Below are 23,236 nucleotides of genomic sequence, written 5' to 3' on the forward strand. Positions count from 1 at the left end.
ATGACTGAAATCCGCTCCTTTGCAGAGCTGCATTTCCTTCCTCCAGTGACGAGTACTCAATCATTCCTCACAGCAAAGCTCGCAACTTAGCCAGAATTTTTGGAGTGACTCAAAAGCCGGCGCGTGTGCACGTGACGCTCGCCGGCATCAGGTGACTCAACGCGAACCCGCTGCCGCTGCGTCCTGAAAGCGCCTCTTCGTACGGCTCATAGACGCGAGCGGAGAGAGTCTTATCTACCTGCTGATATTATTAAGTGCCCCACAATGTGCTGCACTTTTGTCATTTTGTGCCAGAAAAGAAAAAAGAAAAAAGCCTCTTCAGCCGGCCGCCGCTGGAACGCCGCATCAGCGCTTTCGTCAAACTGACGGCATCGAACACGATCCGTCTGCGAGGCCTCGCTCACGCCAACGACGGAGGGAGGGGAGGGGCGTGGCCGTGCGGCCGGTGACCCCTGACCCCTGACCCGCCCCGTTTATCGGACAGGTGCGCCGCCGGCTCACGCAACCTTGGCGGAGGTTCGTCCCCGCGGCGCCGCAGGTCCAACGCATCGCTGACCTACTTCAAGCGCCACGGCGGAGGAGAGCGCCGCAACATTCAGACACTCGGGACGTCGATGCTAGTTGTGTCGTTTAGGAAGAAGCTAGCTCAGGTGAAAACCACGACAAAGGAAGAGAAAAGAAGGATCTGAGCCGATGCCGTCACACATTTTAAAAAAGAATAGTATTGTTCAAAGAAACGTAAAGAAATGAAATGTGACGTTGTGACGGCAGCGTGTGATTAACACGAGCTGGAAACCATGAATGGGTGGAGGGAGGAGAGCGCTCACGCTCCCTTCTACTCCTTAAAACACCTCCGCCTCCCTCTTCCTCTTCCTCTTCCTCCCCCCTCTTCTCCGCCACCACGTGCCAGCGCCGAGTCCACAGTGCGGTGGCTTGGACCCGTCGCACAGTGACTCAGGCTGCTCTCCATTTGAAAAATTAAACGGAGGGCCGTTTGGCAGAGTTAAATGAGGCCTCCAGGAAGAAAAAAACAACCTGCTGAGCTCAGCAAAAGCTCCTACAATCTCAATCACAAAGGAGGAGGTTGGCGAGCTGATGTAATGGCCGCCGCCGCCGCGCTGCCGCTGCCTTGGCAGAGGAGGAGAACTCGTCAGCACGGCCCTACTAATTCATCTACCCCTCCTCCTCTTCCTCCTGCTCCTCTTCCTCCTCCTGGATCAAGGGTACATCAGATGTCATTAAAACAGCTTGAAACCAAACAGAACAGAGGAAAGAGGGCATTTCTCCCCCTGCAGAGAAGTGACGGACTCCCTCCAGACATTAAGAAATATGTCTGTCCACCTGTGGAAATGTTCAACAGTTCTATATATATATATATATATATATATATATATATATATATATATATATATATATATATATATATGTATATGTATATATATATATATATATATATATATATATATATATATATATACCATTAAAGGACATGATATTCCATCAATAATTAACAATTCATTCATTACTCAAACAGACTCAGACGTGATGTAAAAAGCATTCAGACCCTGAAGTAAAAGAAGAAATGTAAAAACCTTCTATGACCAGTCAAATTTAAAGCGTTTACTTGAATATAAGTATTTGTAAAATGTACTTTAAGGATACAATATATATTTTAAAGTGACAGACACATGTATATGTACTTCAGTAACACATCTGCTGGAAATCAGTTTTCTTAGTATCAATATTTGTTTATTCTAAATCTGGACTATTATATAAACTATTGACTGCCTTTATTTTGGTTCAGGTCCACAGTTGCTTGTCTGCAGAGGAGAGACGGATCTCCATCTCCAGTTTAAAGGTCGTCTCCAGGTTCCAGCTTCTAGAAATGCTCAGTGGATGAGAAGAATCGACTGAAGTGCTCCGTGGCACAGAAATAACATATGTGAATTATTAAAATGGGTTGACATTTACCTTTTTAAAGAAGCAGACACGCATTATGACTACATGAATGCTTGTATTGTTTTATTATTATTTAGCTTGTTTGACACATGAGGAGGACATTACATCTCATACAACCACAGGAAGCTGCTTATTTATATTTAAGCTCCAGTGAGTTTACGCAACAGGCTTCACAGTTTGTAGTAGGAATCTTTTCAAGTTGAAATGACAACATCAACTTTTTAATTAAACTGAACTTAACTAAACTTAGTGAGTATGCACCTCACCATTGATTTAGTGTTGTTTGCCATTACTTTTAAAGTCTACTTTTTCCTTAGTTCAATCTAAATATATCAGCAGACATGGAAAGACGTATTCGAGTGTGAAATAGCTGACGTCATGTGTTTGTGTTGCTGCAACAGAAATGTGTGTTTCATGTCAATGTCCACAACCAGAGGAACACACCAGTGTCTTCTTCTAATTTATTGCTGCCGCCTAGTGGCCAATAACACACATTGCGCCTGATAATAATAATAATAAAAAACAAGAATGAATAGATTTAGAAAGGAAATTACTTTAAACTGCACTTTATATATATATATATATATATATATATATATATATATATATATATATATATATATATATATATATATATATATATTGTATTTATTTTTTGTATTTGTTATATTTATTATATTATTTATATATGTACATAATTTTACACATATCCCTCCTTTATTTTTTTACTTTTTACCAGCCACAAATGTACTGAATCGATCACTGGTTTGCACTCGGGGCTCTACTTTTATCCCTGACGTCGCTTCCAGGAAAACAAATCGAGTTCTGATCGCAGCGCAGGCGGGGCAGACACTTTCTGAAGCAGAGATGGTGAGTGAAACTGTCATTTGAATTAAAGTAATGCATTTCACGTTATACAAATGTAACATCGACGCAGTAAATAAGTCTCGCAGCGTGTTCGTGTTGTACAATTTCTCATAAAACCCAGAAATTTGCGTTAATTTACGCACCGACCGATCGTTAGCTAGCTAGCTGTGACTGCACTGTGAGTAAGCAAAACACCGTCAGCCGCTAACGTTAGCCGCTCCGACTCTGGCTGAATGACGTGTGTCCCACATAACCGCTTCACGGCTTAACGTTTTCATCGCATCATTTCACATTAAACAACGCGTCTTAACGAGTTATTGTGTTTACATTTAGCGGCCAGAAAACACAACTGCTAATTAACCGGTTAGTGCTCCGTTAGCAGCTAAAGCTAAGCAGCTAGCAGACGTTAGCCGTGCTCACAGTTAGCAGCAACTTCCAGTCATCGCGTCTTTTACTTTCGTTTCGCCTTCCTGTGATTGAGGTTTTAGACAAGAACCTCAATCTGGGGATCCAAAACATTGAAGTCCAGTTGTTGGTATTATACTAACTAAAGTGTACATCCAGCTGACGTCAGATAGTTTTGTTAGGAGGACTGAGATTAGGAGGAAGTTAACATTACAATGAGCATCATTGGTTCTTCTAGTTTAACTTACTCGGTCCTAATTAATACAAAAACATAGTGAAATATATTCTACTTGAAGCTATACAAATGTATACGTATAAACATATGTATATACATAGTATATGTGTACGTATACTTGTACATAGGTATGTCCTGCTTCTGCAACCAGGCAGGGCATACAGATGGCAGCCGCAGAAAGAGTTTAATTATAACATGTGTAGCTAAACTTATATATTAATCATCAGTTGCTGCTCGCCTCCATTGGCTGCACACACAAGTTGAGCTTCTCAATTATTCAATCGTGGTAGAAATGTAATACCCGCGTGTAGAAAAGGCTGCAGGCTGCAGGCGGACAACAGAGGTTTGTGTAGTCGTTGCCTCGGCGTCCGTGTGGAGCAGTGACGATGCAAGGCGACTACGTGAGCTCAGCTCTGAGTGTTTCTGTAATGTGTTTTCTTTTTAATGTCTCTGTCAAATGATGTTGTGTTCTCTCTTTTACCTCTTTTTGTCTTTAGTTCCGCAACCAGTACGACAACGACGTGACGGTATGGAGCCCGCAGGTGAGTCGCTGTCCGCTCTTAACCTCCGACTTCTCCGGAGAAAAGTGAACATCTATGCGCCTTTTTTTGTTTTTTTGAATACGTGACAGCACAAATGACTCTGGTTCATGTCGTGCAGGGCCGTATCCATCAGATCGAGTATGCCATGGAGGCGGTGAAGCAAGGCTCCGCAACTGTCGGACTCAAATCCAAATCCCACGCCGTCCTGGTTGCTCTAAAGGTACGGTCGGTCGTTCAGTGTCTCGTCTCTAACATGGTGGAGGACTCTCTCTAGAAATGGATGATTTTATTACATTTACATCATGTTTTGAGCCTAAATTCAATCTTAAGTCATCCCCTTTTTTTGAGGGGGAATAATATGATAGGGGAACAAGTGTGATCTGCCACCTTATGGAACATTTAAATGTAGAATAACATACAAAGCCTGTAGTGGATTATTATTGACAGTTGAATCATGGAGCCTGATGCTTTCATGCCTCTGCAGAGAGCCCAGTCTGAACTGGCCGCCCACCAGAAGAAGATCCTCCATGTCGACAACCACATCGGCATCTCCATTGCTGGACTGACTGCTGATGCCAGACTGCTTTGGTAAGTTAGGGCGGCTTTGGACAATAGCTTCTTTCTTCTGTCTCAGTCATAAATGACTCTGAAATCCTGCCTTTGCAGTAACTTCATGCGTCAGGAGTGCTTGGACTCGCGATTCGTCTTCGACCGGCCCCTCCCTGCGTCACGCCTCGTCTCTCTCATCGGCAGCAGTATCCTCACTAATGTTAGCTTGAATCTCTGTAATAACAAATAATTGTATATCACAAGTTATAATGGGCTTGTTTTCTTTGTTCTCCATGAAGTCAAATAATTGCAAATGGCAGCAGTGATCCTTAACTGATCCTTCAGAAACCCAAATCCCAACACAGAGGTATGGAAGGAGGCCCTATGGCGTCGGGCTCCTGGTTGCAGGCTATGATGTAAGTTTGCTCACTTAAATATCGTACTATTCAATGTTTTTTTATTTATATGTATAGTATTTCTCTCATGTAAAGGCTGTGTGAGTGTATATTTTAAAGGCTGACCGCAGTGCTTGTTGTTTCATGGTGCCTCTTGCAGGACATGGGACCTCACATCTTCCAGACTTGCCCGTCAGCAAACTACTTTGACTGCAAAGCCATGTCCATCGGAGCGCGCTCCCAGTCCGCTCGCACCTACCTGGAGAGAAGCATGGACAAGTTCTCCGACTGTAAGATGAAGCTCTTTCTTCCCTCTTAGCGACGCCTTTCATTCCTCATGTCCTAATTACACTGCCGTGAAGTGAAGGATGGTGGAAACCTTGAAGTATTTACTAATCACAGGGTTCGTACGGTCATGGAAAACCTGGAAGAGTTTTAAAGTGGTTATTTCCAGGCTTGGAAAAGTCCCAAAAGTGTAGTAAAAGTCCTGTAAATGAGTCATTTAAGGTTTACTGTATGCTTTGAATCCTCATTGTTAGTTTAAATACTACATTTTATCACTTTTACTGTTCACACACACATTTCACACAGTTTGCTCATGGACATTTGGTTTAAAGTTTAAAGTCATCCACTGGTCGCAGTGTGTGTGAACCTGCTGCGTCTGCCTCTCGCTGCGTCACGTGGGAGCTTCTTGAATGTTAAAGCGTTGTTTCTGTTCTCAGCTAATCTGAACGATCTGGTGCAGCACGGCCTTCGCGCCCTCAGAGAAACTCTCCCCGCCGAGCAGGACCTCACCACCAAGGTACGATGACGCACTGAGATCAGACCGTCAGAGCGACTGGAGACGCGTTCAGAGCGTTTAGCCGGTTGTAGGATAAATAAAAACTCTAAGGCTCACCTAAGAGATATGGCTTTTAGTTTCTGTCATTTTGAACCTCATTGATAACTTCATTTCAGTTAAATAGATCTGGTTAAATGTTATCAAACCCTCGGTGTTGTGATCGTCTCTCTCTCTCTCTCAGAACGTTTCCATCGGCATTGTGGGTAAGGACATGGAGTTTGTCATTTACGACGACGATGAAGTCGCCCCGTTCCTGGAGGGCCTGGAAGAGAGGCCACAGAGAAAGGTTTGCTACCGCGAGAGCGTTGATTATTATTATTTAATCCTGATCGGACTCTTCCTTCACACCAGAAGCCCGACGCTAAAGATCAGTTCCTCCTGAGCGCCGGCGGACAGTCGGCTCATTATGGGATGTGAATCCTGCTCGTTAGTCGGCCGCTTGGTGGCAAATACTGCTATACAAATGGTCTCAAAATAAGTCAAAAAACAGCTTGAAGGTGTAATTTTAGAGATGCATCCCTTAACAGAGATTTCCTGTTTTCATATACAGATATTTTTAATTTAATCCTAGTTTCGGTGTTGGATAAGCTGGTACTTGTGCGCTAAATCCTCCCTTGTGTTTGTGCGTCAGGTCGCTCCGCCTGCAGATGAAGCCGCCCCGGCTGCAGAGGTACCCGACGAGCCGATGGAGCACTGAGGGGAGCCGCTTCCTGTCACCGCAGGGCGGAGGAGGGCGGAGCCGGGCGGAGGAGGGCGGAGCCGCCAACCTGAGCTCACCAGAGTAAATCTTAGACGGGGAGAAGTTGTCCAAAAACATCCTGCTAACATCAACCGATGTGATGTCTGCTTTTGTATGAGCAAAATGTTCCATGACACAAGTAATAAACTCTTTTTTTGAATTGTGCCGCAGCGCTTCATTTCAACGGTTTCCACTGATACTCGTTGAATGTCTCGATGAGCAACATGGCATCCGACAAACGGTGAGTTTCAGGATTTAGAGCCACCGAGTTTCACAATATTGATCTTTTATAGTCAAAATAAATCAAACCAGAAGCCGCGAGTTAAAGTTAAGAACCCAGAAAACTTTATTTTTTCTCCACTATTGTAATCCCTGCTCTGCATGCCCGCGTGCTTTGGTTAAATAAATAAACGGTAAATAAATTCAGTTTATAAAAGTAAAAATCTTAATAGTTTAGAACACAACAGGTTGTTTTTTTAAAGGTTAAAACAATATCGATACAGAAAACCAAAGATTTCTTCTTTTTAATATAACGTCGCCCTTAAAAACGACTGCAGTGCATTAATGTCTATAACTGTTCATCCAGGACATAAAGAGTTAAAGTAACATCTGGTCTGCAGCTGGATTAAAACATAATGAAAGATTGTGAATTAATACTTCCTATTGGCTCCAGTTACTCTGTGACATCACAACTCGTCTTTTCAAATTATTTTCGACTGTTTTCAAAATGTTAATTTGTAGAACTTGCTGGTTGTTTATATTTATTAAAACCTCCTGATGCAGGCGCTTCATGTGAATAACGTAGAATAATAAAGTGTGAAAGACAAATGATAATAATAATAACTACTGGGCCTTCATGTTAAATAAAAACACTTCATAAATGTATTCAGGCTGATTTTACACACGTGAGGAATGAAGGCTCATGTTGTTTTTCTTCTGAAATATTGAAATGTGATAATACTTGAAGACAAATCATTTTTCCTCCACTATCCGGTGGATGAAGCGGATATTCGTCCCATGAAACTCGTTTCGCTTCAAGCGAAGACGTGAGGAGCGCGAGGTTAAAAAAAAGATGGCCGCCGGGTCTGAAGTCAGTGCGCGGCTTTCTTCGCTCTCCTCCTCTTGTTGCTCCTCCTCCTGACGGCGCCGCAGGACGCCGCCTTCTCCTGCTGCATGGCGGTGGAGGCCCGCAGCGTGAGCTCCAGCTCCTCCAGGACGACGCCGTCCTCGTCCTCCAGGACGCCGCCCGGCTGCGGCTCCGGCTCCGGCTCCGGCTGCGGCTGCGGCTCCGGCTGCGTTTCTCCGGCTCCGCCCTCGCGCTCGCCATCCGGACCCGCGGCCTCCTCGCTCGGCCGAGCCGGGGGATCGGATTCTTGCTCTTTATTCGGGTCGGGAGCCTCGCCGTGGACGTCCTCCGGGTCGTCTCCGTCGGCCGGCGTCCTCTCCGTCTGCGTCTGCGTCTGCGTCTCGTGGTGATGCGGCGGGCCGTGCTGGCAGCAGCAGCGAGGATGTTCCCAACGCTGCTGCTGCTCCTCTGGGTGACCTGCAGGAACTAATGTGAAACATAACGAGCCGGTAATTCATCAACTTTGTATGACTTTATTTTATTTTATGAAGCCGCGTTTAAATGCAGAGAGTTACTAAAGTGCTTTGATAGACAAAGAAAATGAATCTACAACCAGAGAACAATGAAACCATCGATACCAGAAAACTAAGAAAACAAATTTGAAAAGAAGGCAACATGACATCTAAAGAAGGTAAAAGAAAGAGAGAGGAAGAGGAGACGGAGGACAGAGAGGAAGGAGAGGAAAGAGGGCAGGGAGGAAAGGGAGAGGGGAGGAGGTAGAGAGAGGAAGGGAGGGAGGAGGTAGAGGAGAGGGAGAAAGGAGGGAGAAGGAAGAGAAGAGAGGAAGAAGAGAAGCGAGAGACAAAGGAGGGGAGAGAGGAAGGAGAGAAGAGGGAAAGAGGGGAGAGAGGAGGGAAAGGAAGGAGAGAAGGGAGAGAGGAAGGAGGTGAGAGGAGAGAGAGTTCCAGTCGTGCAGATCAAAGCTCGGGTGACTTTGTCGTCGTCAGGATTCGTTTGATTTTGGAGACGATTCAAAGGTGAAAAAGAAGCCGGCAGGTTTGTGTCTCTGGAGCAACTTCCAGGGAACAAAGTCATCGTTTCTGAATATTAGGATTTGTGATTTTTATTTTTATTTTGGGGGGTTGAAGATGAATGTTGCGCAATCCAGCAGCGACACTGTTTATGAACGAGTTACTGATGAGTGTTCATGTTGGAATAACTCTTTCTGAGTGAAGTCAGCGTTCATTCATGCTTCACTAATGCTGCGTAGTGTGCACTTGTTATGAAAGTGCGACCGGGTTTTCTCGTGCACTGTTTTGCTTCCCTACACGTGAGCGCACGGCGGCGGCGGCGTACCTTCCCAGTCGTCCCGGCGCTTCTTCTCCGGCGCCATGGCGTCCACCAGCTGGCCGTCCTGCATCGCCCGCGTGATCTCCGTCAGCTGCTGCAGGAGACTCTCCTCCTGGTCGGCCGTCACGCCCGTCAGCCTGCGACACGGGAACATAAATAACAAGTCCAGCGGATCTCGTCGCGTTTGAACACATTCACCATGAACTTCAATCAGTTTATGAACATCTGATTGTTTGATGTGTTTATGTCTTTCTGGTTTTAGCTCTTCTAACATCCTCAAACACACACAGGCCACGCTGACTTTCAGACACACACACGCGTATGGAAGCTCGTTCCCGCCACTGTGATGAAACAATTAAAATCCTGTAAGTCATAATTATGAGATACTAAGTCGAAATTATGAGGTAGTTAAGTTATAATTATGAGATACCATCTCATAATTATGACTTACAGGTTCTTAATTATTTTATCATAGTGGTGGAAACGAGCTTCCATACATGACTTGACACAAACACATTATTTTTCTTTTCTTTCTTTTTCTAGTATGAGATATTAAGTCATAATTATGAAATAGTTAAGTCATAATTATGACTTAATAATGACTTACAGGGTCTTCATTTTTTATTATAGTGGCGGGAACGGACTTCCATACCTGCACACATTATTTTTCTTTTCTTTCTTTGTCTTTTGTTGTCTGTCTTGTGCACATTTCATATTATGTTTGTAATTTTGTAAAGTTTTAAAAGGCTTCAAATAAGTGTAGTTGTTTGTTTTTTTGGCCTCTTCCTGCACTGTGATATTAATTTATCTCTGTTATGTTTGTTTATTTATTTTATTGTTTGAATTGTGCAAAAGAAAAGGAAATGACAGAACTATCAAGATGCTTCATTATTTTTAATGTAAGATTTTGTAAGCGTTTATTAAGTGCTGAGCATTTGACAATATTCATGAAAATAATAAATACTGTCATACGTCGTGATTACAGCCTCGTGTCTGAGTGACGCTGTGCTACCTGTCAGGACTGTGGTTGACGTTGGAGACGATGTTCTCCATCACCAGCTCGGTTTCCCTCAGTTTGTCCTGCAGCTGAGCGAGCTCGAAGTCCGCTGAGGGCGACAGACGAACCAGAGAACGGAGGTTAAACGCCGTCTGAGCGACAGACGAACTACAGACCAACAAAACCATTCAGAAAATATTAAATATAACCGTTCTTGTTTTCCCAGCCTGCAGCTCTTCTTGCTGTCGCGACGCTTCACTGGAATCAGCCAGAAAATCCACCGTGAGGAAGAAAATCTTTCAGTAATTTTAAAGCTACTACGAGGAACTTTAGTTTTGAGTTGATTCTGGCGCCCCCTGTGGACAAGAGCGGTAGTGTCCCTTTAAAAAAAACAAAAAAACAACTACGTCCTTGTTCTGGTTCTGGTCTTCTGAGCCCTCCAAGCAATACGACCTTCAGTCATGTGGTCGAATTTGAGAACCATGAAGCTCTTCTGGCAATCATGAGAACACATTAACCTTTTTAAACATGTTTGGTTTTTTGTTCCCACTTTGCTGCCACTCTATTCTGGTTTAAGAGGAATCTCATGAACTTGCTTTCCCCCTTGGACCCTGTGCTTTTTCATAACTGTGTTTTATCACTAATCGGATAATAATAACTCAAATGTTTATTCCATTTGAACATTGCAGTAGATCCGGTCGTTAAAATAATTGCATTACTCACTGATCTTCCTCTTGGTGTTCTCCGAGCGAACCGAAGGGAACCGGCTCTCCGAAGGCTTGTTGTTCCCTTTAGACGTGATCTGACAGGGAAACAATGAAGATTAAAAACATTAAAAACTAACCTGACACACTGACAGTTATATTTCCTGCCTTATTAATCCTTACTGTAAAATGTTAATTCTCCTTTGCTGGTTTTACTGAGTCAGGGCTGAGGAGCCTTAGAAAACAGAGTTTTTATATTGATATAAACATAACTTTTCACTTTCATGACTTTTTAATATAGCAAAAAAAGCTAAATTTTTCCACAGAAGAAGAATCATCATCTACAAATAGAGTTTTAATAATGAAATGTCCGTTTTCAATGCTCATGGTAACGGACACATTTCGGTGAGCACTGAAACAGGATAAAAGGCCAATCTGAAGTTTTAAAGGAACTTTTTTTCAGACATTTAAACAATGTCTGGAAGTAAAATGAGTGAAAAAGGTGTTTGCGTCTCCGGCGCTTCACCTTGAACAGGATGTAGAGGATGTAGAGTAAGATCCCGAAGCCGTACACGGGGATGATCTGCCCCGCCAGGTTGGACTTGCCCCCGGTGCCCGCCCCCGTTCCCGCCCCCTTGGCCCTGACCACGGACTCGGGGTTGTGGGCTCTGGAGCCCGCCGACCTCTGACCCCGACCCTCCGGAGCCGCCTGGCGTTGCATCATCGAGGGGAAGCGACCCGAACCTGACGTGTGAGGAGGATGAAGATGAAGAGGAGGATTGAGTGAACTGAGGAAAACATGACTGCTTCACAACATGAATAACAGAACAACCTGAAGCAGAATAGAAGTAATATATATGTTCAGGTATTCGTCGTGTAACTTTTGTATGTAAAAATACTTTTTTGGGGGGGGATGTGCTGCTCGCTGGAATAGAAAAAAATAATTAAAAACTGCCGGTTTGTTCATCAAAATATATTTTATTTCAATAGTCTGTGTATATTGCAGTCTACAATAAATCAAATGTGATGAATCTTACTTTTTATGAAGGTTATAATATTTTGTCTGCTTCAATTCTTTCTATGTCTGCCTCAGATTAACTGCAGTTTAAAAAAATTCACAATAAAAAATGACATAATCTTCATGAAGGTATGATTTATTTAATAGTATATTTGTATACTTAATAAACACGCAACTGAGTGTATGAAAGTTCAATTACAGTTCATATGTATTAAAAACAGGTGTATTGGGCGCCCTCCTCAGGGAGGAAAATGCAACTGCATGATGATGTTCAGGAAGCAATGATGCTTAATTAAATTACGATTTATTTTTATTTTAAACAATTAAATACACAAACTACAAATAAAGATAAATCAAATAAATGCTCGTGTATGATCATCCAGGCCAGCAGCGGCCACACGTCGAGCACAACCCGGGAAAAGGTGACGCACCTTCGGCAGCATCCTTCCTCCCGCCGGACAGCAGCATTTTGGGGAGCAGCAGCGCGACGCACAGCACGAGACACGTCGCGAGCGTCACCTTCTGAAAGGTGGACATCGCCATAGCGACAGGTGAGCGGCCGCCTTCCCGCGGAAGGTGAGAGACAAACGACGTTATATGAGACGCTCCGCTGCTTGATGCCGTTTCTCATCCATCGGTTGAACTTCCGCGTTGCCTCGAGGACCGGAAGTGCGACGCGGCTGTAACGGCCGCGTTTCACCGCCAGGTGGCGACAAGGGACCGTGGCGCCAAACGCACCGCCAAACTTTACGTGTTTTTAATGCAGTAAGACTTCAATGATTTTATATATATATATATATATATATATATATATATATATATATATATATATATATATATATATATATATATATATTAAAAAACTGTATATATATATATATAAATATATATATATATATATATATATATTAAAAAAACTTTATATATATGTAAAGTTTTTTAAAGTGTTTAAAAAAGTGTGTTTTAGAACGTAAAACTCGTAAAGCAAACAATGCATCGCTCACGGTTCTGCAATAGATGAGGAAACACGAGTCTTTCAGTTTTTGTGTACAAAAAAGAAAGAAAGAAAAACTGCATGTAAACACAGATGCTCACACGGATGCAGCAACATGTCTGTTCCAAACACCACAACCCATCAAAGCATCGAAGGGGAGGAAAGTTATGCTTTTTCTTCTCTCAATGCTCCAACGCTGCTCAAACAACAACAGCAGATGTTGTCCTCCTTTGTTGTCCCAACCAAACGTTTGCTTGTTGACGTCGCCGGGCTCTGAATCTGTAGCTGAACTCATGATCTAGAAATGTCACTTGTGTGGATGCGTGAAGGAACAGAGTTGGAAAAGCGACTCAAATAGAAGTACAAGTACTTTAAATGTGTACTCAACTACAGTACTGGAGTGAAAGTATTTTGGTACATTACCACCACTGAATTTTTAGCCTGTCAGCACATATTTATGGAAGCCCATTTCCACCAAAAAGAAAAAGTCATAATTATGACAACAACAAAGTCATGACAAAAAAAGCAGTCATAATTATAAACCCCAAAAAAAGTCAGTGACAAAAAAAAACATGACTTTTGTGGCAAAAATGGGCTTCTATACATATTTGATCATTTTGCACTGTTATTTTTGCTGTCATTGACCCAAATGTGTAATATTATATATATATATATATATATATATATATATATATATATATATATATATATATATATATATATATAATAATGTACACTCACAACCAAATAGTGTTTTTTATAACTTTTTAATAATCCAATATCATAATTATAAATACATTTCTCGACCCAGTGCAGCGCTCTGTTGTCTTCATGGTGAGCACTTTGTTAAACATTTCAGACATTATCATCATTATAATTCTTCTAAAATGTCTGGAGGGGACGTTTAAATGACTTCCTCTCCCGCAGATCTTTCAGTCATCTCGGCACATAAATAATGAGCACACCAACTGAATTAAAATTCAGTTTAATTAGTCAATAAAATAAAAATATAAACAGCTTGAGATCGGAGCGGAAAACTAAACCACAGAGAGTTTTTTAGAGCGTCGCTCGGTTTGAGTCTTTTCCTCGAGGCGGAGGGGAAGCGGTCCGTCCTCAGATTTGCAAGAAAAAAAAAGCTTTCAGTTAGTTTCAGCGACCGTCGAGACCTTTTTGACAACTCAGTACTTTCTGAGGCGGATGACTCGGCTTCCCTCCACCCGGCCTCCAGTTTCAGGTCCGCTGATCTCCGGCCCGTCTGACCAAGAGTTGTACGTTCTCAGGAAAGTTTCCACGCGGCTCTGAAACAAAGAGTTCAAATCGTGGCCGATGTGTCCCGTCGGTGTTGTTTCCACGGGTTGAAACGGGACGCCGCCGCTCGCTGTGAGTCTCACGGTCCAACTGGCTCACAGCCGTCCTGCCCAGATCTACAGAGGAGGAGGAGGAGGAGAAGGAGAAGAAGAAGAAGAAGAAGAAGAAGGATTACTGAAACCATCGACCCCCGTCGCTTCATCTATCGACCAGTTTACTGAACCAGAAGCTCATTGAAACACTTCTGCAGCTCGACAATCTCAAATATACATAGTTTTTAAATAACTACACTCCAGTTATCGACGTCAGACGCATCACTCAAAGCTAAACGCCTGTGGTGAAATACCTTCGCTCCGTTATAAATCACCTGCACCCAGAATGCACCTGTGAAAACACCTGAAACCAATTAGAGCTCAAACGGGGTCAGTTTTGAAAGAAGGGTTTGTTTCTGCAAGAGACGTGAGATGTTCTGTGTTTAGTACGAAGTTTAGAGTTTCAGAAATGGTGTTTTTTTAGCAATTAGAGAAGAAAAAAAGTGCCGTTCCCTGTTTTCACTTCAGTATTATACGAGTAGGAGATGAATGATTAGAATATAATGTCGCCAAGTAATACAGGTATAGGAGCAAAATGTCCTCACATCTAAATCTCACAGATGTTGTATTAAAAATAAAAGCAGAACAATATTTTATTGTCATTATTTGACTAGAAAAATATACATTGTTGTCACATATATTAAGTCTTTGACAAATGTTGAAATAAATCGATAATACTGCCAACATCAACAGTTTGAGTCTTTAGAGAACATTTTAGAAAACACCAGAAAACCTTCAACGCCACATTTATAAAGTAAAATCTTATTTTAATGCACAAACTAAACACACAGTGAAAGATGTGTAAAGATTAACATTAAGATGTAACTGTAAGTAACTCACTGTGTTGTTTTTTGCTGCATGTTTCTATCCGCCATAAGCAAAATGTATCTGGTTTTATGTTTTGTTGTACAGTGCTTTTATTTTGAAGGCGGAAAATACGGTTAAACCGGAAGTCAGAGTGCGCCGTTTAACGGCTAAAATGAAGTTTGTAACGGTCAAATCGAAACGTATAAAGAAAGTTTAGCTTTCCCCTGAAGAGGAACAAGTTTTACGTTGTTTTTTAGTGATGAAGTTATTTTTTTACAGGAATAAAACACGTTTAACGTCAGTTAAAGTCCAGGGCCGTCTGTCAGAGGAGTGAGCTGCACTGTCAATAATCTTCTGTAGAAAATAAGGAAGCAAAAGTGGTTTCAACATGAACTCCAGAAGACTTAAAAAACAAACCCAAAGTGAAAAGCTCTGCGCTCCCAGAGAGCGTGAGCCGAGTCTTTCATGAGTTAGCATCGTAATGACAGGTTGGGGCCGCCGGCTGCGTTTTGACAGCGAAATCAAACCCTGAAACCTTCATAACTGTGGATTTTGTGGCGTCTGCTGCTGCTGCACTTGCTTTCAAACTTCTGTCATCTGCCCTCGAAGCCTCAAAGCCTCAAAGCCTCGAAGCATCGAAGCCTTGAAGCCTCGAAGCCTCGAAGCCTCCGCTCACGCCCGTCCAAGAGGCTCCATGAGAGGAAGAGCCCGACTCCCACAGGATTTATGTGTCTTCTGTTTAGAGCTTTTAAAGAAAGCCTTCGGCTGTGTTTAAATCCTGAGGCGACTCGGTGGCCTCGAGGAGAAGCAACTGTTTGAAGAAAAGGAGATTTAAATAGAAGAAACTGTTTATTTCACGCGGCAAAAGGACGAAGAACAAACCAAGATCTGAACTTCACAAGTCCTGCTTTTGTTTTTTTGGTTAGAAAACGATTTTGCTTTTAAACCGGAAATCCACAATCTGATGTTCAAAGTTGGCATGAGCGGTAAATTCACCTTAAACCCAAAACGATGAGCTAAAAGAGGCTGAAGAGCTGCGTAGCGCTGTGGAGTTTGATAATAATAGTTTATGGTTTCCCCTTCCACGAACCGTAAAAGTCGGGTTACAAGCCGCTGCTAGCTTCGGTGGTTGTCCCCGCTGTAGCAAGCTAGCGCTGCTGCTAGCTCCCCCTGTAGCAAGCTAGCGCTGCTGCTAGCTCCCCCTGTAGCAAGCTAGCGCTCCTGCTAGCTCCCCCTGTAGCAAGCTAGTGCTGCTGCTAGCGCCCCGCTGTAGCAAGCTAGCGGCTTGTAACCCGACTTTTACGGTATTCATTTGTCAAGTGTTGATATAAAATAATATGCAGTAGAGATTTAAGCAGACAAGTTATGTTACTGCAGCTTTAAACAATGTGTTACTTAATCTTTTGTGCGTTTCACAACAAAGTTTCCAGCAACACAAGCGATCAGTGCGCCTGTGCAGGCCCCGCGGTGAAGCAACACAATGACTTGGTTAAGTCTAGAAGAAGAGGATAGTTTGGTTTAAGATAACTGCAAAAGTTACAAATACAAAGCACAAATAAATCAACGTCACAATAAATTATAGCGCATTACTTTATTACTTTCCAGGAGAACAGTTGCATGAGGACAAGTCTGCTTCAAACCCTGTTTAAATTAAAGCTCCTTTATCAGTTTAAACTGTTGATAACCATCTTTTTTGCCGATATAAAAAGGTGAAACTCATCCATTTCACTGAGAGACTGTAAGGAACTCTCAGGAGTTCATGCAGTATTGTGTCAAATGGATTCAATCCTTTTTCCCAAACTGCCTCTGGACTAAGTGTCACATTCTGCAGCCCTTTTTTCAAAGATGATATGCTGCAACTTATCTGGGGATGATAATGTCAGCGGCCTTTGGTTTTAATACTCTCGTATTTGGGGTGATGTTTTTTGCGAGCTCACTTGTGTATCTTCCAGATATCCGGCGAATGTGTTAGTTCAAGCCGTCAAGAGCGGCGGCCCGAGACTGTAATTCGTCATCATCAGAATGTTACCTCTTACTGAGGCTGCCTCTCCGCGCTGCCGTTGAGATGACCCCCTTCATAGTCCAGCTGGCACAGGATCATGTTGTTCTTGAGAAAAAACTTGTCTCCCACGCAAAATCTGCAGAGAGAATATAAAAATATGGATCTGGGTCTCGGTTTGTTTGCCCGAGCCGAAGTGAAGCGTGAGCTCCCGGAGGAGCATTTCAGGCGTATTTTCTGCACCGCAATGATAATCAGAAAATTAATCTTGCATGATTGCCGGCTGATTAACAATCCGAGTGATATACAAAGTTTTCAACCCCCTGGAGGGTCGCGAACCTCATCACGTTCTGATTATAATGCATTGGTTATGTGCTCGTAATGACCGGTGAGCTCACTAGTGCACCTCCCATAAGATAAAGTCAACTGAATTTGATCTCCCCGGCTAATTGCTCCCCTAATCTTACCTCTGGCGGCAGAGCTGACAGGCGAAGCAGTCTAAATGGTAGACGTTGTCTCTGGCTCTCATCACCATCTCAAAGGCGGGGATCAGCTTACTGCAGGCGGCACAGTTCCCCGTCACCCCGAAGAGCCTGCGGAGGGGAAGAGGGCGACAAGCAGACCTTTAGTCTGGACGCACTTAAGATAGATTTCAGCCAAGAGAGGGAGAAACACACACACACACACACACACACACACGGTGATAATACAAATAAAAGAGGACGAGCTTGAAAAGTAGTTCAACGGGACCCTGCAGCCGCATCTCGGATGTTGCTCAATCGTGCAGCTTTTTCTGCAAATAACACTATTTTAAAGTGATAAACTGCACTGCGCCTCCTGCAGATTATTTGCTGGTTTATTGCTGCTGCAGCGCTTCCGTCATATTGTATGGATTTTGTTTGTAATTAAGAGCAGCCAGGCGGCCGGGGGGACGCTCTCATCAGCCTCGTGGTTGTAATTCTGAGTCGGAGACATTTCTAACCACGCAGTGAAAGATAACTGCAGCAGTGTCAACAATCCAGAGGCCCCAAAATAATATGCAAAGCTGCTATCGTTGGCAGTTAAATCCAGTAACATTGAGTTTTATCAGTAAAAACCAACGTTAGCTCATGAGCGGGACCGGCTCACAACGACAATGCTGACGTTCTGATGTTTAGCAGGTACAATGCTAGCTTAGCGTTTGCTAATTTGCATCCAACACAATGCAGGCCTTTGGCCATAAACCAAAGTATTTGAATGTTTCCTCGAGGGCGGAGAGTTGAGGGATTCTTCCTTTTGGGGAACGTCAACGTTGGAACCAAATTGAATAGCAATCATCCAGAAGCTGTGGAGGCGTTTAGCTCGAAAAACCCTAAAAACAACATGGCGGTGCGAGATAAAAAAAAAAGGATCACAAAAGTCAGCAGGGTTCATCTTCTGGGGAACATGAACGTCTGCACAAGATTCCTCCACTAGTTGTTGAGGTCTTTCAGTCTGCTGCAAGCTGTTTTTAAGTAACACCTACAGCTAGCCTAGCTAGCACCTAGCTACGATCATTGCAGCAGTAGTTAGCTAGCTTAATGTTAGCTACCTTGATACATTGCAACACGTTTATATATTCATAAACACACTCAGATATCGAGGAAGCTAATCCTCTCGTACGGTTTCATAACCAGCGTCTGTTCTCCAGCATCTCCTTATTATCTATTTTGACCCAGATCCAGAGTTATTCAGGAACTACTTAATAGGGTTTCATTAATTACCATCTGGCAGCTAATGTGTTCCTAATTCCTTTCTTCGTAACTATTTTAAATTGTGTGCGGCAATCTCTGAACCCATCTCATCTAGAAATATGTGTGTGTGGGGGTGTTACTTAAAAATGCAAGAACGTCTTTTACAACGTGTGTGTGGCTCAGTTCAGGTGAATGTGATGCAGAGAGCCATTAACATTCACCAATAAGCAGGATTATTACTTTTATGTGTTTTTTTACGGCTTCTAAACAAAACTGTTGTTGCTGCAGGAAAACCTAAAAATGCTTGTTGCATTTGTCAAACGTAAAAGCTTTATTAAACTGGATTTATAAGTTGTTGCTTTGTATCAGCGGCTGATAAAAGGCAGATTCACTGATGTGAAAATGTCAATTTCTATGAAAATGTCATTACTTTAAGAGCCAGATGGGTGTTTTTTATGACTCTCAAGCTGCCTTCAGAGGTAAGAATGTGAGTCAATCTATTACTTTTTTAAAACTAACCATTCACCCGTCAGCATTTGCACTTTGTCCTCACGCTACCTGAGAACAAACCCGTGTTGTTTTTAACTGCTGGGTGACTCGGCGCTGACCAGCAGCAGATTGCTTCACCTCTCGTTCACCTCTGAGGGAAACGAACAAAACGTCTCCCTGAAGGCCTGACACACATGGAGATAAGTTGCCGCTGCTGATTTCCATATTCCATTAGAGGCCAGAGAGGAAAAGAAGGAAGGAAAAAAGGAGGTTTTTGGTGAGCAACAGCTATGAAAAACGACATCCACACCGAAAAAAAAGGAGGGAGGAAAAGAGAGAGCATGCGTCTCCCAGAGCTTCACACGACGAATGAAAGAACGTCATCAAACGAGTGGCCAGAACAAAAGCGCGTCCTAATTAACCAAATGTTCTGATCTAACGAGCCTCCGTCCTGAGCGGGCACCTGGTGGGCTTTTTTTTTTTCCTCCTCTTTTTTTTCTTCTTCCTCCTCCTTAACGAGGCAACGGAGCTCAATGCTAATTCTCTACTAATGGTCCAATTAAAAGAAATCACATGGTTTTAATCCCGCTCTTCAAAGGCTTTTTGGTCTGCACCCTCACAATGATGAGGAAAACAGGAGGCAATCTAGCCAATTTAACTGTCAAAAGGGGTTTTGGTCTCTTAAGTGCAGCGCAGCTAATGAGAGACTTAGCTCCAACCAAATCCAGCTGGATCGTACATGAGACTAACACATGAGTTCAGCAATGTGGCCGAGATATCAGGAGTTCTCCTGCTGACCTCACACACCAGACGTCGTTATTTCAGGCAACAAAGAAAAAAAAAGAAATGGAGGCCGCATAAGTTTTGGTGCCGGGGGTTTAGTTTTGTTGTGCGAGTGATTCATAGTCAGAAGACTGTTTGAAAGTGTTTTCAACACAAGACGTATTCATAAAATCATTGCGTTGTGATCCACGTGGGACTGGAGGTTGAGTTCAGACGGAGCTGAAAACATTCATCCTCATGTGAAGAGTGTTTTGAAGTGTAGTAAACCTCCTGTAATACTTCAAGTACACACACAGGAGACACTTCAATGAACTACTTAGAGCAAAAGTAGTTAAGAAACTGATACCACTAAATATGCCACTGGAGCCAGGAGACGAGTTGACCTAGCTTAGCATAAAATACTGTAAACAGAGGGAAACAGCTAGCCTACAACGCTCTTGTAATGCTAGCTAAAGCCACTTCCCTCCCACCTCTCATGCTGACTTGTGAGATCTTTATGCATCTTGTAACTACTGCTGCGCCGCAAAACCCTTCTTCTGAGGCAACTTGCCTGTCGACAGAGCTAGCCCGGCTAGCTGTCGTTACGCTAAGCTAACCGGCTGCCGTCTCCAGTTTCATAATCACGGTGCAAAACATGAGCGTGGTATCAATCTTCTCTTCTATAACTCTCTGCAAGAAAGCAAATGAGTGTGTTTTTTAATATTTAGCTATTCCATAAGTCGGTTAGTTCGCTACGCTAAGCTAACCGTCAAAGTTACTTAATTAGCGAGCTGAACTCGTCCTCAGCGGTGCAGCGTGGAGGATTTTAACGCATCAAGCCGTGTGGTTGCAGATCATTTAATCTTGTGAAGTTCTCGCTGCATGAGTGGAATTCTTTCACGGTCTTCAAAGGCAAACTGTCGGGCTCGTGGAAAAAAAAGAAATAGCCGTTATGATGATCTCTGTCGCGCAACATTCTTGAGTTTCACTTGTCAGTAGAGTGAAAGAGGGTTGTTATCGAGAAGAACATCTATCAGAAGAAAACAACAATCCTCTCTTTCCAAGACTGCAGATTGTTGTTCAGCCGCTCAGAGGCCGTCCACGCCGTCATCACGCTGCTGACGCGTCGCTCACACGACAGCAAGCGAAGGCCGCAGAACGACGTGGCTTAAAAGAAACGCAGAAGCTTTGCTTTGGTTTGTCCGTTCTGGGCTACTGTAGAAACATGGTGGACCTGATCGGCTCATTCTAAGAGGACGAAAACACACCGATGCCTAGTTTCCACTGATGATACGGTAATGAAAACATAGTTATGAACATTATTTTACCCAGAAGGCCTCCACACTGGCTCTTTAACATCATCGAGCTAATGTTGCATACTGTTGCATTATTAAATACACTGTTGTGTACCTTGTTTATCATCTAATAAATAGGTAAACTACATGACTGCGAGATAAAACCCTTCTTCAGGTACAGCAGAAGGCAGATAAGTACATGTCCACAAAACTTTTTAAAAAATAAACAATGCGATGACTCAAAATAGCCTCAAGTAGCTCATCCAAACAGGTACGGGGGTCAAACATGCTTGGACTTGTTTTTCAGTATCTCTAAGAAATATGACACACCTTCTGCGTATAGTTTCTACTGAAAGCTTCAGTAAATCAGCCTGAAGGTTGTTGGTTTACACAGTCAGCCACTTGGGACAAAACGTCCCGCTTCGTTGTTTCTCGCCGTGGGCTTTATTGTATTTGTACATTTCTCAAGATAAAATCACCTGTGTCCACATCCACGTCCTGCTGTTGTTAATAGAGGCTCTCAGTTTCCACTTCATATATATACATATATATATATATATATATATATATATATATATATATATATATATATATATATATATATATATATATATATACCTTGTGGTCCCACATTTTTCTGCACGGGCTGTTTTTTATCCGGAGTGGATCTCCAGTCTGCTTCAGCTCCCTCTGGATGCTTCATGTGATCAACACCCTGCAAACGCTGCACTTGACAGCAGTGTTTTTTGCTTTGAAGCTGCACATGAACGCCCCCCCCCCCCCCCCACCATGGGGTCACCCTCAGTCCAGACGCACCTGTCGGAGGGGATTGGTGGGGGCTTACCTCAGGTAGTCCCTGCGGCAGAGGATGAGGTTGGCCCGGGTGTAGAGGGTGGAGCCCACCCGGCCCAGGCGGCAGTCGCAGCAGGCGCACTTCAGGCAGTCCTCGTGCCAGTACCGGTCCAAGGCCTGCAGCATGAAGCGGTCCCGGATCTTCCCGTTGCAGCCGGCGCAGCCCCGCGGCTTCTCTCTGGACTGGAGGGACACGAGGGACACGCCTGGAAACCAGCGAGAGACAAAGTACAGAGAGACGGGATGAGGCTGGACTAGAAAGATGGTCGTCAACTGGATTTATACACTGTTGAAATGATCAAAGAGGTAGAAATAGTACAGAGCATTATGCATTATTATCACACACTATGGTTCATAGCAGTTAATTAACAATGCAATAACCATGTAGGGTCACTGTGTGATCTTTTATAACAATATAACTCATGTTCTTGTCTGAATACAACAGTAGTTTTCTGATAGGGAGGAGCCAACTTCCTCATTAATCATCATAAAAGTATTTCTTAAGTTTGACATGAAAATCTGTTCCCTGCAGTCTTTTATTTCAATGCATGTCATGCTGCACACAATCCTTTAAAAAAAAACTTATATAGAAATACAGATTCAAAATAAGAAGAGTGTATCTCAGTCCTCTACTTACTCTCCTCCTTGTCCAGCACCATCATTTATGGGGGAGTGAAACAATCCAACAACAAGAGACCCGTCAAGACGAAGAAGAAAAACAACAACAACAACCCAGAAGAGCGATAATAAACAACAAGAGGGCTCAAACTTCAGCTCGGCTCCTCATTACCGCGCAGAAAGCCAAAAGAAAACAGCATCGAGTCGCTTTTCCCGGTGAAATAATAATCGCTCCGCGGACGGATGAAAGCAGCGTCTCCTGGTCTGTTCATATATATTCATATAGGTGTATATTCATCTATATGAACATCACCTGTCCGGCAGGAGAGGAGTCCTTATCTCAGCTGATCAGTGCAGAAGCGTGTGTGTCTCTGCACGGCTGCTGCCCGCAGATGAGCTGCTCTGCACGGACTGAGCCTCCTCACAGACCTCCCCTCTCTCTCTCTCTCTCTCTCTCTCTCTCTCTCTCTCTCTCTCTCTCTCTCTCTCTCTCTCTCTCCTCCACAAAAAAACTCCCACACTCAAATGTGTTGGTTTTTTTTTTTCCAAACCCTGCGTGCTAATTATATAAAGTCATTATGCTGAGATGTGATAGGCCCCGCCCCCTCCCTCTCTGAATCAATTATTCAATAGACAGTCAC

At 43.2% G+C, this 23,236-nt stretch overlaps 3 protein-coding genes across 3 annotated transcripts; 1 reads left to right on the forward strand and 2 right to left on the reverse strand.

The window, feature by feature from the left end:
- The first annotated feature begins 2,772 nt into the window (after positions 1-2,772).
- psma1 (proteasome 20S subunit alpha 1) lies at positions 2,773-6,696 on the forward strand. Its single transcript, XM_068596533.1, has 10 exons — positions 2,773-2,829; positions 3,964-4,008; positions 4,127-4,228; positions 4,493-4,596; positions 4,675-4,763; positions 4,903-4,973; positions 5,113-5,242; positions 5,675-5,754; positions 5,975-6,079; positions 6,425-6,696. Exons 1-10 carry the CDS (start codon positions 2,827-2,829, stop codon positions 6,488-6,490), a joined length of 795 nt encoding a protein of 264 aa, XP_068452634.1. The 5' UTR covers positions 2,773-2,826; the 3' UTR covers positions 6,491-6,696.
- ric3b (RIC3 acetylcholine receptor chaperone b) lies at positions 6,373-12,282 on the reverse strand. Its single transcript, XM_068596534.1, has 6 exons — positions 12,099-12,282; positions 11,176-11,393; positions 10,669-10,747; positions 9,961-10,054; positions 8,955-9,085; positions 6,373-8,084 (listed from the first exon to the last, which is right to left on the reverse strand). Exons 1-6 carry the CDS (start codon positions 12,208-12,210, stop codon positions 7,624-7,626), a joined length of 1,095 nt encoding a protein of 364 aa, XP_068452635.1. The 5' UTR covers positions 12,211-12,282; the 3' UTR covers positions 6,373-7,623.
- Positions 12,283-13,470: 1,188 nt separating this feature from the next.
- On the reverse strand, positions 13,471-22,918 carry LOC137799739 (rhombotin-1-like). Its single transcript, XM_068596548.1, has 5 exons — positions 22,615-22,918; positions 21,970-22,183; positions 17,335-17,460; positions 16,898-17,006; positions 13,471-14,085 (listed from the first exon to the last, which is right to left on the reverse strand). Exons 1-4 carry the CDS (start codon positions 22,637-22,639, stop codon positions 16,901-16,903), a joined length of 471 nt encoding a protein of 156 aa, XP_068452649.1. The 5' UTR covers positions 22,640-22,918; the 3' UTR covers positions 13,471-14,085; positions 16,898-16,900.
- Between the last annotated feature and the right edge of the window lie 318 nt (positions 22,919-23,236).

This window comes from Clinocottus analis, unplaced genomic scaffold, assembly GCF_023055335.1.
Source record: "Clinocottus analis isolate CAN_PGR_092001 unplaced genomic scaffold, fCliAna1.0.p SCAF_38, whole genome shotgun sequence".
Lineage (NCBI taxonomy): Eukaryota > Metazoa > Chordata > Actinopteri > Perciformes > Cottidae > Clinocottus > Clinocottus analis.

Excerpts from the sequence above, each read along its gene's own strand:
- LOC137799739 (XM_068596548.1), bottom strand. The coding sequence starts at position 22,639 with ATGATGGTGCTGGACAAGGAGGAGA. Across the intron at positions 17,461-21,969 it reads TGCCGCAGGGACTACCTGAG|GCTCTTCGGGGTGACGGGGA; the intron begins GTAAGCCCCCAC and ends TCCCCTCCGCAG. Across the intron at positions 17,007-17,334 it reads TGTCAGCTCTGCCGCCAGAG|ATTTTGCGTGGGAGACAAGT; the intron begins GTAAGATTAGGG and ends TTCTCTCTGCAG.
- psma1 (XM_068596533.1), top strand. Across the intron at positions 4,229-4,492 it reads CCGTCCTGGTTGCTCTAAAG|AGAGCCCAGTCTGAACTGGC; the intron begins GTACGGTCGGTC and ends ATGCCTCTGCAG. Across the intron at positions 6,080-6,424 it reads AAGAGAGGCCACAGAGAAAG|GTCGCTCCGCCTGCAGATGA; the intron begins GTTTGCTACCGC and ends TTTGTGCGTCAG.
- ric3b (XM_068596534.1), bottom strand. The coding sequence starts at position 12,210 with ATGGCGATGTCCACCTTTCAGAAGGTGACGCTCGCGACGTGTCTCGTG. Across the intron at positions 10,055-10,668 it reads GAACACCAAGAGGAAGATCA|CGGACTTCGAGCTCGCTCAG; the intron begins GTGAGTAATGCA and ends TGTCGCCCTCAG. Across the intron at positions 9,086-9,960 it reads GTCAACCACAGTCCTGACAG|GCTGACGGGCGTGACGGCCG; the intron begins GTAGCACAGCGT and ends CCCGTGTCGCAG.